Genomic DNA, 13,957 nt, shown 5'->3' with positions numbered 1-13,957 from the left:
CACTCTTCTGGCCGCTGTATAGATCATTCTACATTATAGGCTCTAGTAGAAAATCAATAAATAAAAAAAACGAAGGAAAAATAAAAATGAACAGAGACAATAGACACATGCGTAAGAACACTTTTAATAAAGCAATATGTTTTTAGAAAAATTGAAATGTCAAAATGTTCTAACGTTAAAATGTGATTTCTGCTTTAAATTACAATCAAAGAGGCAGTCCATAGTCCATTGGTTTAATTAAAATTACAGTTTGAGTTTCCTGCTTTTGACAGTATTCTCGCCTCATATTCCTATCACCAAGTTTACCAAAAGAAGCTCGCCCCCCGGGTCCAGTTTCATGATCTTGAGCTTCAGCAGCATAGCTTTGAATCCTGACCTGACCTCATTGTGCCTTCGGGCAGGTTTGCACTTGTTGGACTTGTCCTGTCGGAGCGTGGTTCAAACACCCAGATGAGCTGTGCAAAGAAGCAGCGCAGATCACGCCAGGAGTCTTTAGTTGTTCTTTGAAGGAACCTCCTTATTCCCATAGCTTGAGCCTCTGTTAGTCTCAGTCTGGCCAATCATCCAGCGACCTCCCAGTGAAGCTGTGGAGAAACGATGCAGTGAGTGCACATTTTGAAAAAGCTTGAGAAAAAGACAGTTGTTTTAATAAATGTATTGATGTTTAAGATGGGCTGGTCTCTTTCAAGAAAACACAACTTGTCATTTTACCCTGAACCACAAACGTGAATTTACTGTGGACACGAACATGCTCCTTCCTCGTGAACTCATTCTGTTAAGGTTTCATAACTCAATTAACATCTCAGTGGGTATTCAGAAGGACTTTGATTGACTTTGCTGTGTGAGCACATGCCTGAATGCTATGAGGGACACACATATAGTTTCCAAAAAAGGGGACTTACATTGGAGTTGTTAAGTCTGCTGTTTATGGGATGTTTGGACAAGAAGGAGCTGGTTAAATTGAGGAAAGGACATTTATACCCATTTCAGGATGACTTTCCATTGAATGCATGAAACCAACCTGCACAGGCGACGGTTACAGAGACTAAAATGGTCAGTATGGATCCAGAGCTGACCAGTTGAACCAGTAGCAGGCCGAGGGGGTAGAGGAGCATGCAGGCCCAGAGAATCCAGTTGATCAAAGCCCAGGGTCGGCGTGGATGGGTCACTGTGGGCCCGGGGAAACAGCCTTTCTGTGTGTAGTGTTCCTGAAAGCTATCCTGTTGACACGTTGATGCAAACACAGCTCAATATCAAAGTCCAAAATAAAAGAACATTATCACATAGCTATCAGTTTCTCTACAGATGAGTAGCCAAAATGTTATCAGAAAATGTACAACTTTAGCCAGATTACATAATGATCTAGACACTAAACGTCTTTATTTCATTTAATCGTTTATTTGAATAGGGACAATGCACATTAATGAACACTTTAGACAAATAATGCTTCAAGTGTACATATGCCGGATTTTAGCTTTGAGCTCATTTCCATCCGTAGTCCCTGACATACAACATATAAGAACATGACATTTGTAAACATAGCAAAAAGTAAATACATGATATGCAAAAGAGCAAGAGCAGCACACACAAGTATTTACCACATGGCAGTACACTATAGCAGCAATGACATATTAAGTGCAAGAGATGATACAAGAGATGCATAAAGTGCAAGAGGAGATACCCCTGTGTTAAAGTTCATTTAGCGGTGATTGCACATCTGGTTGTTTCTCAACCATTCTTTGAGTTGACCTTTGAAGCTATTTAGAGTGGGACAATCCCGTATCTCAGTTGGGAGGCTATTTCACAATGAGCTGCCTTTAATGGAGAGGACATTTTGTCCAAAAGTGGTCCGTCTACAGTGGACTTCACAGTCTCCTCTAGTTTCTGACCTAGTGCAGCGTCCTGTGGGAGGGGGGGCCAGTCCATGTAAACATTTATAAAAAAAAACACATACTTTTAAAAGACTTCAAATTGTCAAAACTCAAGGCTCTTAGGCTTAACTGCAACGTTTAAAACACTCTTACCTTCTCCTGGTAGAGTTTGTGGAGCCACGCAGCACACTCTGCCTCACCTTCTGGGATCAACTCTAGAGGGATCCTCCTGCAAGGAAGAAGGGAAGTCAGATATCTCCGATAAATGACAACACCAGTAAATGGGAAATGATATGTAGCAAAAACATTTATTTGTACCTCAAATATAAGTCTGCGTGATATTTCTTTCCGTTAAGAATATCAAGTAAGCTTGGCACTTGTTTGTTTCTGAAGTTCAGTGTGCAATCGTACACAGCTGCAGCTACAAGAGACAATACACATTGTTTACTTTATGACTCATCTGATTTGCAAATCCCTCAGGCTTTCCCTCTTAAAGCATTCACAAACAGTATTTGGTATTTATTAGTGGCCATGTTTAAACTGGTTCTGTAACAAATTATTGTTCAATCATCACATTAATTTATTGATTTAATGTATTGAAAAATGAAATGAACAATTAATCAATTATCAAAATTATTTTCCTGCCCATCGACTTATCGTCGCATCTATAACTTTACACTTCCTCAATGATGGACACTAACCAGTTCCTCTGAGGTTCTGAACAGTAACCCAGAATCCTTTGGTCCTGGGTAGAAGATGGTACTTCAGTTTGGGTAAACCTTTGCTCTCGGCCACCTGCATGCTGACCTCGTGCTTCTTTGGGGTAAAGCGTGTTCCTTCACAGAAAAGCAAGAACTAGCCCCGGGAAGATAAATTGTTTTTAATGGCCTTATTCAAAAATATCTCTGTTAAATTGACATAAAGATTTCCAGAGTCCGAAAACGCACCCAAAAGTTTTCCGGGTAATCATGGAGGTTCTGAAGACTTTCAGCCACTGTCCTCCGGTCCTCCTCCCACTTCCTCTTGCAGAAAACGATCTCCAGGAAGTACCACATCCATCCAATAATAGGTAAATACCTCAACTCATGTTTGGCTAACACTTTTGAGCTCTGGAATAAGAAGAACATTTAAGGCATGTAAAGGAACTGAAGGTTAGCACTGAAATAATTAAACAAAATGTTGAGGTCAAAAATATTTCTCTTACCCCAAGTACTCCAAATCTTTCACAAAATGTCCAGCCACACAGGAAGTCGATTTCAGAACAATGATTCAGAACCGCAATGGCATTCTCATTTCCATACAGTGGATAACTCTTTGGGTCTGTGTAGAGCGTGCATTCAGTCCCAGACCACCACTCCAGGGCCACTACGATCTCTGACAATCAACGATGACATAAAACAAGTTTAGGTTACTGTATGTGAGCAAAGATTGTCTGTTTCTTTACATTTTTGAAAATGATCCTGCAGATTTGATTTTTTTTTTATATATATATACTTTATTAATCCCCGTGAGGAAATTGTTTCTCTGCGTTTTCTGTGTTAGGAGCAGTGTGCTGCAATTTTGAACGGCGCCCGGGGAGCAGTGTAGGGAACGGTGCCTTGCTCAGGGACACCTCGGTAGCACTTGGACTTGCCGGGACTTGAACTGGTGACTTTCCAGTTGCCAAGCTAAGTCCCTATCAACTTCACCACCACCGCCCCAAGATTGCAGTTTAAATCTTTGCAACCATTTAACCACCGAAAAGACTCACTTCTTTTTCCAGCGGCAAAACAAAATCTGTAGCAGTCAGCAGACTAAAGAATCATTTATGTGTCAGAGAGCATAACAATACTCACGGCTGCTGATGCAGTAGCACAGTCTGATGTTGATCTTGCGGGCCAGCTTCTTACTGACCAGCCACAGAGGGAGAGTACAGAACTGCAACAGGTTGACAATGAGGCCGCTGGCCAGGAACACATAGTAGAAGATGAGGTGACTCAGGAACTGTGATTTCAGCAGTTGAATGAGGCCCATTTTTCTGTAAAGTTGCACAACTTTAAGCATTAAAAAAGCAATGACCTATTCATGTGACACACCCAACCTGATATTAAACATTTTATCATTCAGAGTTCAGCCGATATTGCTGTGGGCTGTGACAGCAGCACAGCACTACACCCACTGAGATAAAGGACTCCTTTCACTGGACTGCCTCGTTGCAGTGGCTCAATGGAGCCTTTGAGCTGGACTGTCCATGAACAGCCAATGACAGGGGAGAAAATGTATTTTTGACAGTGACCTTTTCAGGGATACGTTGCAATTTAACACCATTTCTAATAATTGTTGTGTTGTTATCATTTCCTTAAAGTCAAGGCAGTATGAACGTATAATCATGCTGTGTTTTAGGGTCAGGCCAATCATATTGTAGTTAAGCAGCTCATAAGAAGGTCACATTTCCCATTTCCACACAAAGCACTATCATTATTTGCCGTTTATGATGGTTCAATAAAGTTGACTTTGACTAAACACAGGCTATGCAGAGTAACTGGCAATAATCCAGTAACATTTACAATCTTCAAACTGAATTTACTCTACAAGAACTTGGTCATTAGATGGAAATAAATCTGAGCAAGCAGTAAAATGCAAACAAGCACATGGGTTATTTCAACAGAAGTGCGTTTGGTAAAAGTCAAGTTATTACTCACCCATAACAAACAGACACACACACACACCTTAAACTCTTCTGTGACACTTGACATTTACCTTGATCACGGGGCTGCCTTCCTCAGAGACCTTCAACCTTAGTGGCAAATTGAAAAGAAAAACCCAGGCCCTTCACTTTATGCCCATACCTCTCGGAGTAACACTTATTCTCCTTTGAGTCAAGGTGCATTCAGCAACAACTTTAGAAATAAAACCTCCCATAAACTATCACACCCATCTGAAAGAAGCCACGCCTGGGCCAGTCTGAACAAGTCACGAGCACCCCCCTCCCCCCCCCCTCCCCTCCCGTTGACAATAGACTAGCGGTACCGAGTTGGGCGGGTCGAGTTCCCGGGCTGATTTTTAGTCCCAGTCCGCCCTTGCCTGGACCCAGGTTGCGTTCCGATTATCCAAACATCAGCTCCTAAATTCTAACCCTATCTCTTATTCCTTGACCTCTGAGTGACGTCACGGTGTTAAGGGATAGTGGATAGGAGAATTCAAAAGGACTTAGGAGAAGAGACTGCGGTACTTTAGAGAATCCGAATGCACTTTCACTATCTGACGTGTTTATGATGCGCCAGCGGACGTCATGAATGTGCGTCTGCTGCTGTGGGGAAACTATGGAAACTACAGTTTTCTATACAGCGGACTACAACATGGATGTTTAATAAGAACGAGGGACTACTGTAAACTCATCTAGAGACTCTGAAGCTGTTGCTTTGCTTTATGAACGTGGACAACAGAGAAACATATTCTTCAGGACCAAAGTTGGAATTGAAATAAAAAAGGAAAGTGAAACTTATGCTCCTCACGCTCTCCCTCCGGTCCACATTAATACAAATGATCCCAATACGTATGATTGTATGAACTATGAAAAGATCTTAAAATAAATACAAATGTATTTATTATAAACGTTAGTCCTTAACATCTATCACTGTGTATATCACCATTCAAACATATTTTAAAAGTTGAACAAACTCCACACAGCTCAGTAAAGACTGTGAGATGTTGACTTTATTTGATAATTTCAGTAAAAACTAACGTTCATATTTCTCTTTTTGATTATAATACTGATGAACGTTCAAAACAAAGCACTTTGGCAACTTACCACATACGTTTTAAAAAGCTTAATAAGCACCGTAACTTTCATGATATAATTTCTCCGTCATAATCGGTTGTTTCCGTGAACGGCCGACTGTTGAGTGACGGCAAATGCTGCGGCTGCAATGCATTGTGGGGCAGCATTTTCTCTTCTCCTTTCGGTAAGGGGGGTCCAGTGGTTCCTAAACTAAAGGAGGTTATAAAGGAAGTTTGAAACCTCCTTTCCTTTCATTTGGAGAATTGGAACGGCACTTATCATGGCTGCCAGTGACGTACTTCCGGGTCATTTCACTCCGTTAGGAAGGTTCCTAAACTAAATGGACTATTGGAACGCAACCACAGTGGAGAGAGAGCTCTGCAGAATCCTTCGGGTGCTGCAAAGATCGTCTATTTTCTGCGAGATGAAACCAAACATAGTGGGGAAAAAATGAGTTGGCCAACGTATCCTATTTGTTACTATGGTGAAGATATAACAACAAAGTTTACATTTTAACTACAGCGTTCATTCAACTAGAGATAGTCAATGCAATTTTTGGCCCAAGTTTTGCATTTTGGCGCAGGTAATCCTTTTAACATAAACTATCGTAAAACTAGGTCACATTATCTCGAAATGTGTTATCGATGCTGATGATATTACTCTGTGTACCACAATGTGAGACAGAGGGAGACCTCTTTCAAGTTTTTCTTTCTCTTCGATGCCTTTATTTGCTAGCATGAAAAGCGTGAGGCTGTCAAACTGGGTGTGACACTGGCGCAGTGGTGTTTTTTTCATAATAGTAACAACAAAGTAGTTTATTATTAAGTAATTCATAGGTAACTGTCACCAAAGCATTAAAGTCACTTGTCAGTTCAACCATATACTGTATAAAGGTTATGCTCATGGTTAAAAGCCTTTTTTTTTTGTTAAAGATATATATCGCCATTATATCGGAGACTCTGTGCAAGACTGTTAAGCAGTGCTGTGTTGGCGGACAGTACCCCCTGCTGGTAACTCATTGCATGTGCAAGGACAAATTGATAAAGGAACAGTTATCTCCAAATTAAAGGCAGTCAATTATCTGAGTCAAGCACTCAGGCACCAATCAGTTTTACATAGGTTACACATATATATATTAAGGTATACATATACACCCCCTTTCCTATTCCAGAAGTAACTACCATTACTCAACTGATAGTAAGATATGTGGAAACATCATTAATCTTGTTAAGCCCCAGACAATCAATGTAAGTGTTTAATACTTTAATTTGACCACAAAACAATGTCAAACAATTTCTTCTTGCCAACTCCAGAGGGAAATACAGATACATTGAACATTCTCTTTGATGAGAAAAACAGAAAACATTTCCCTGTGCCACATACTGTAACAGATCAGTTTAACATGTTACTGTTTTGTTGTTGTTGTGTTAAATTATCTATTCAACCTCCAATGCAAAAAAAACAGTATTTGATTTTTTCCCCCCCATGTAACTCAGATACCCCTGAAAGGAGGTGGGGTCCCGTGGCCGTTCCACCTTAGGGGGCTGCTGAGAAGCTCTCTTTTTACAGGTCCCATACTGCTTTAGCCCTCATGTCCTTTACGACCAAATAACCTTGAAGAGAGGACATGCCTGTCGACAGAGGTCCAAACATACAGTAAAGTAGCTCAGGAAGCCCTTTATGTTCAAATCCCAAAGACAAGAGTGTAAATGGGCTCATGGGAATAATGTTCAGTAAGTATAGTATGTGCAAGTCACTTTACAGCCTCAAAAGTGATGAAGCACTTTCAGCTGGAAGAATTACAATAAGTGCGAATACATGTGGTTGCTATTTTTCCATTTCACCTTTACAAGGTAGGAAAAGTCAACACTGATGTATGTCCAACTGACTTTCATGCACACACTTGACAAATAGCCAGCAATTTAGATTAGTTAAGATAAAGTATTTTATTAAGTTAAGCTTAATAACGATATTACACAAAGCATGGGTTGTTAATCTTAATTACTTGATTTAATGAAAGAGGGAGACAATTGAAGGATTTACTTTTTGTGCAATAAAGTTTACTATGAGCAAGTTTGTTGTGATAAAGAAACCCTTTAAATGTAATTTATTCAAGCAGGTTATATCTCACACAGGCTCCGCCCTCTACTGGACTCTATGGGTACTACCTTATCATGCAAGCATTCACCGACTGAGTTCTCATTTATAACACTCCGTTCGATGTCTCACTATGGGATGCGCCTCAACGCGTATGCAAACAGAAGCATCAATCTCATTACGCCAATCCTGATTGGCTGGTGATCTTGACGTCAACGTCAGGGAATCTACCCACCCTTTAAAGAGCCTGTGACACCATCCCAACAACTGTTGTGCAATGAAATATTGGGCTACTAGTAATCTCGAACCGTCAGTTTAAAAAAGAAAAAGCGATACCGTTTCGTTAAATATCAATAATTTCGAACATCGCGGGGAAATTCCTTCACTCATTTTGAAGTTTTGGGGGAAGCCGGAAGTGACGTCAATGCGGGAACGCTTCGAGAGCCAAACACGGACAAAGTGTGTTGTGTCATGCGTAGAAATGGTGAATTACTGAGTTTAGGCACGTTAATAACGTTTTAATGAAGTTGACTACAGTATATTCATATTTGTCAGTGCTTTCATGTCAATTCGGCGACATAAACATAAATGATCGTGGTGAAGATGATGATTACATTAGGATTAAAAATCGGGAGTGAGAGCTGCTGAATTTCCTCCCGTCGGATGTGATATAAAAACAAATCGATTATTTTTGTGGTTATAAACTCAAGTGGATGAAACTACATTTATTAGTGCTTTCATGTCAATTCGGCGAACATATGATACATTAAATGATGAGTGAGGATGATGATTAAAAATCGTTTGTTTGAGCCGGTCTACATTTCCTGATGAGAAAACAAACCGATGCTTTTTGTAGTTGTAGTACACCAACAACGTGGATTAAACGTGTGGTTTTTTACCACAATGTTGGGGAAATTAATGGATAAAATGCACGGATTATTATTATTATTCCCACTCCGATCGGGACACTAGGTCCACCGTTTCCCCGCAGCGAGGCTCCCCCCGTTGACAGTTTACGTGGGCTGGGTGCAGTGGCGGACTGGCCATCGGGACGAATCCCGATGGGCCGGTACCGAAGTGGGCCGGTCGGATAAGTAACTAGCACATCCCCCATAGGCGGCGCGTGAGGCTCAGGTTTGAGAAGGCTAAATAACTTATTTTACCTGACGCTGCCCGCCTCCGGCGTCTATAGAAAAGAGATCCACTCAGTGTGCGGAGTTTAAATCTCTCAAGTCATATTACAGGATAAAGGAAATACAGTTTAAACTGCCGTATGCAGAGAAGACGCCGACGTGTCGCACTTATCATTCATATTACATCATCAATCAGATCATCGATCATATAATATCATAATATATTGAAGAGTTTATCGCCGGCCACAAGAGGGCAGCGTCACTGCTGTCGCTGCCCGGATATGCCGTGCTTTGACCCGGTAGTGCTTAGCCGCCATTTTAGTTCACATGTTGTTCATTCACTCCGCCTCGAGTTGAGACGTTCATCCACTCACTCATGTAAGACTGTTTCCACTACTGTTTAGTGTGTCTTTAATATATGTAATTTCATATATGTGTATTGGTCATGACATGCATGTATGTAATACTTTGTCAGCTTATCCTGCGGCATTGCTCTGTTTCAGGGTGTCGTCATCTTTGTCAATAAAGTACCAAGACTGACATTGAGGAGTGTGTTTCTTCATATATCATATATTTCCTTATCTGAGTCAGCTTCTCCAGCCTCATCTGGCCGTGCAACACTCACAGTGTCACAGACTGTATGCAGAAGTATTATTTAACACATTATGTTGACGAAACACTCGAGACAAATGTAATTAAAGTCAGATCCACTCGTTTCTTAGACGTGAACGCGCTCTCAGCTGGAGAGAGAAACCCTGTCCGTCAATGCGACGAGGTCAGCCAACGGCGGCTGTGTGGGGCCAGGTGACCCCCGGGACGCCCAGTGCACATGTCCTCAGCGTACGGTCCCCCCGGCACGCCCCGTAGCACTGCCGTTCCCTTGTAAGCCAGAGAACAATAACAGGATGAAAGATTGGCTACTCGGGAGATATGCCTCGTCAACGTTCAATACTTGCCCCCATCGAGCACTACCATGCATGGAGGGGCCATCTATCGAGATGCACGTGGACCCCGCAGCTACGCCTAGGGCATGTCACACCGCGGCTACAGTGCCTCTACACTGGCAGCGGAGGGTCCACGATGACCTACTGCGGGACGAAGCCCTTGGGGTCATTGAACGTGTGCCATACGGCGAGCCTGTGACGTGGTGCCATCGTATGGTAGTCACTCGGAAGCACGACGGCTCCCCACGCAGGACCGTGGACCTCTCCCCCCTTAACAAGTTCTGCCAACGTGAGACCTTCGCCACTGAGTCCCCGTTCCACCTTGCACGCCGCGTCCCTAAGGGCACCTGGAAGACCGTCACGGACGCCTGGAACGGCTACCACAGTGTCCCCCTGCGTGAGTCGGATCGCCACCTCACTACCTTCATCACACCCTTCGGCCGTTGGCGCTACACCAGGGCACCACAGGGTTTCCTGTCATCAGGGGATGGCTACAACCGTCGGTTTGATGCCGTCCTCTCGGACTATGAACGCAAGGAACGTTGCGTGGATGATACCATCCACTATGACACCGACCTGGAGCAACACTGGTGGAGGACCATCGACTTCCTGACGCGTGTCGGCCGGTCAGGAATCGTGTTGAACTCAGACAAGTTTCAGTTCGCGGAGAGGTGCGTCGATTTTGCTGGCTTCAGGGTGTCGGAATCTACCATCGAACCGCTCCCGAAATACTTGGACGCCATCCGGGACTTCCCCACCCCTAGCTCCACGACGGACATCAGGAGTTGGTTCGGCCTTGTCAACCAGGTGGCCAACTACGCCCAGTTGCGTGACACGATGGCTCCATTTAAGCCGTTCCTCAGCCCACGCTGTGTGTTCCTATGGTCCCCCGTTCTGGAGGAGGCCTTCCAGGCGTCCAAGCAAGCCATAATGGAGGCCATCCGTGAGGGCGTGGAGATCTACGACATGCAGAAGCGTACCTGCCTCCGCCCTGACTGGTCCATGCGTGGCATTGGCTACTTCCTGCTCCAGCAACATTGTCACTGTGCCTCGGGCATACCGGACTGCTGTCCAGGTGGATGGAGGATCACCCTCGCGGGCTCACGTTTCCTGTCCCCTGCGGAGCAACGCTATGCGGCCGTCGAGGGAGAGGCCCTAGCTGTGGCCTGGGGTCTGGAACAGACGCGGTACTTCACGCAGGGGTCCGACAACCTCGTCGTGGTCACCGACCATAAGCCGTTGGTGAAGATCTTTGGCGACCGTACGCTGGATGAGATCACAAACTCGCGTCTGTTTAGACTCAAGCAGCGCACCCTCCCATGGCGCTTTGACATTGTGCATCTGCCTGGCAAGAGCAACTATGCCGCTGATGCCACGTCGAGGCATCCTTCCCCCTCGGGCTCAGCGAACGGCCTCTCATTGGGGCTGCCGAGCGGGCCTGACGCCGTGGAGTCAGCACTCATGGCCTCCATCCGCGACGACGCACGGGAGCTCGGAGCCGTCTCTTGGCCCCTCCTCGCATGGGAGACAGCAGCTGACGGATGCCTCGGCCACCTCCTCCAACTCATCGAGCAGGAGGGTGGGATTGACGTAAATGACCCTGCCCTGGCGAGTCTGTCATCGGTCTGTGAGTCCATCTACGCACAGGACGGCGTCCTGCTCTATCGGGACCGCGTCGTGGTCCCCCCATCCCTCCGTGGGAGAGTCCTTCAGCATCTCCATGCCGCCCACCAGGGAACCTCAGCGATGGGGCAGCATGCCCGAGCCATAGTTTACTGGCCCGGGATGTCCGGGGACATTCAGGCCACCAGGGACGGATGTGCAGACTGCAACCGCAATGCTCCGTCACAGGCGGCTACACCCCCCCTGCCGTCCTCACCCCCGTCCACGCCATTCGAGGCGGTGTTTGCTGACTTCTTCGACTATGGGGGCCGCCACTACCTAGTTGTCGGGGACCGTCTCTCGGGCTGGGTAGAGGTCCTGAGCTCTACGGCGGGTACTGCCCTGGCGGGCTCAGCTGGCCTGGTCCAACACCTCCGTTCATTCTTCGCCACCTTCGGCGTACCGGAGGAGCTCTCGAGCGACGGTGGTCCGGAATTCAAGGCGAGCCACACTGAGGATTTCCTCCGCTTATGGCATGTCAAACACCGTGTGTCGTCCGTTAGCTTCCCGCAGTCTAATGGGAGGGCAGAAGTGGCGGTTAAGACCGCTAAGCGCCTCCTTATGTCCAACACCGGCCCGTCGGGCGGCCTTGATCAGGACCGCTTCCTGCGTGCTATGCTGCAGCTGCGAAACACGCCTGACCCCGACTGCAACCTCTCGCCAGCGCAGATCATCTTCGGCCGCCCCCTTCGTGGCTCGCTCTCCTTCGTGAACCGCCTCGAGAAGTTCTCGAACCCGCACATCCGCCTGCTATGGCGCGAGGCATGGGCGGCGAAGGAGGACGCCCTTCGGACCCGTATGTCCCGTACCACCGAGTCTCTGGGGACTCACTCAAGACCGCTCCGCCCATTGGCACTCGGCGAAAGGGTATTCCTCCAGAACCAGCAAGGCCCAAGCCCCCATAAATGGGACAGGTCAGGGATCGTGGTGGAGTCGCCGGGCCACGACCAGTATCGGATCAGGGTTGACGGTTCGGGACGTTTGACACTGCGCAACCGGCGCTTCCTCCGTGCCTATACGCCGGCCACACCCTGCGCCCGTGAGCAGCCGGCTGCGCCCTTGCCGCCGCCCGCTGCTCTGGACCATCAGCCCCCACCTATCCACCCGGGTTGGGCGACGCCCCAGGGGATCGCCCAGCGGCCGGCTGTTGGACCCCGCGACTCGGCTATGGGCGCTTCCCCACCGGCACCTGCCGGTGAGGCGTCCTCTGACCTCACCGTTCCTACGGGTGCCTTCCTGGGCGCACCGGTGCCGCAGTCGCCGCCGATGCTGCCCCAGCCTACTCGGCCAGGCCGCGTGAGGAGGCCGCCTGCACGTTACGAGCCCGAGTCCGGCAGCTGGATTTAGACCGTTAACCTATTCCGTCCCATAGCTTTCCGGTCTGGGGGGGATGAAGAGTTTATCGCCGGCCACAAGAGGGCAGCGTCACTGCTGTCGCTGCCCGGATATGCCGTGCTTTGACCCGGTAGTGCTTAGCGGCCATTTTAGTTCACATGTTGTTCATTCACTCCGCCTCGAGTTGAGACGTTCATCCACTCACTCATGTAAGACTGTTTCCACTACTGTTTAGTGTGTCTTTAATATATGTAATTTCATATATGTGTATTGGTCATGACATGCATGTATGTAATACTTTGTCAGCTTATCCTGCGGCATTGCTCTGTTTCAGGGTGTCGTCATCTTTGTCAATAAAGTACCAAGACTGACATTGAGGAGTGTGTTTCTTCATATATCATATATTTCCTTATCTGAGTCAGCTTCTCCAGCCTCATCTGGCCGTGCAACACTCACAGTGTCACAGACTGTATGCAGAAGTATTATTTAACACATTATGTTGACGAAACACTCGAGACAAATGTAATTAAAGTCAGATCCACTCGTTTCTTAGACGTGAACGCGCTCTCAGCTGGAGAGAGAAACCCTGGCTTGATTTACCGAGTTGATAACCAGCGTCGTAGGACCGCTTAGCGAGATCTCGTTTGTTAGTTTGTTGTTGTTAGTTTGTTTGTTACTCAAACATATCCAGGGTCTGTTGAACTGGCTTCGTAGTACAGGGCACAGGTGGCTAGCAGCGCTAATGTCAAAGACACAGACATTATACATTATATTTGTATTTTACATCCCCCACTCCCCCCGTTGACAGCTTACTAGCGGTACCGAAGTGGGCCGGTCGAGAGTCCCGGGATGATTTGTAGTCCCATTCCACCACTGGCTACATGACCATATGATCGCCCATATTGACGCACCTCATTCCTAAACTTCTAACAGATACAACATAAACCGATCCTTCAGCCTCATATGAGCTCTCAGACACGTTCAACATTAACCTGCCATCGCTGTCTGAGCTTGCTGCTGTGTGCGCCGTCGTGCGTTTACATCTGACTGTATATATATAAAGGTTTACATGCAGATGCTGGGATCCTGCAGCTGGAGCGCTGTGCCCGCAATGACGTCACCCATCATTTGGCGGGACTTGAAAAATCCGCGAGA

The 13,957-nt window shown here is 46.3% G+C and overlaps 1 protein-coding gene across 3 annotated transcripts; it reads right to left on the bottom strand.

Annotated features, from left to right (window-relative positions):
• Positions 1-108: 108 nt before the first annotated feature.
• agpat4 (1-acylglycerol-3-phosphate O-acyltransferase 4 (lysophosphatidic acid acyltransferase, delta)) lies at positions 109-5,769 on the bottom strand. 3 transcript variants are annotated; one of them, XM_034101270.2, is made up of 9 exons: positions 5,669-5,769; positions 3,707-3,888; positions 3,076-3,245; positions 2,819-2,980; positions 2,573-2,726; positions 2,190-2,292; positions 2,025-2,100; positions 1,022-1,220; positions 109-584 (listed from the first exon to the last, which is right to left on the bottom strand). In XM_034101270.2, the coding sequence occupies exons 1-9, from the start codon at positions 5,701-5,703 to the stop codon at positions 493-495; spliced, it is 1,173 nt and encodes a 390-aa protein (XP_033957161.2). In that variant the 5' UTR covers positions 5,704-5,769; the 3' UTR covers positions 109-492. The 3 variants fall into 3 exon arrangements, with proteins under 3 accessions (XP_033957161.2, XP_071061771.1, XP_033957160.1); XM_071205670.1 differs by having other exon boundaries at positions 5,662-5,755; XM_034101269.2 differs by lacking the exon at positions 5,669-5,769 and adding an exon at positions 4,611-5,110.
• Positions 5,770-13,957: the final 8,188 nt, after the last annotated feature.

This window comes from Pseudochaenichthys georgianus, chromosome 15, assembly GCF_902827115.2.
Source record: "Pseudochaenichthys georgianus chromosome 15, fPseGeo1.2, whole genome shotgun sequence".
NCBI classification, from domain to species: domain Eukaryota; kingdom Metazoa; phylum Chordata; class Actinopteri; order Perciformes; family Channichthyidae; genus Pseudochaenichthys; species Pseudochaenichthys georgianus.
This window is presented reverse-complemented; position numbering and strand designations above follow the sequence as displayed.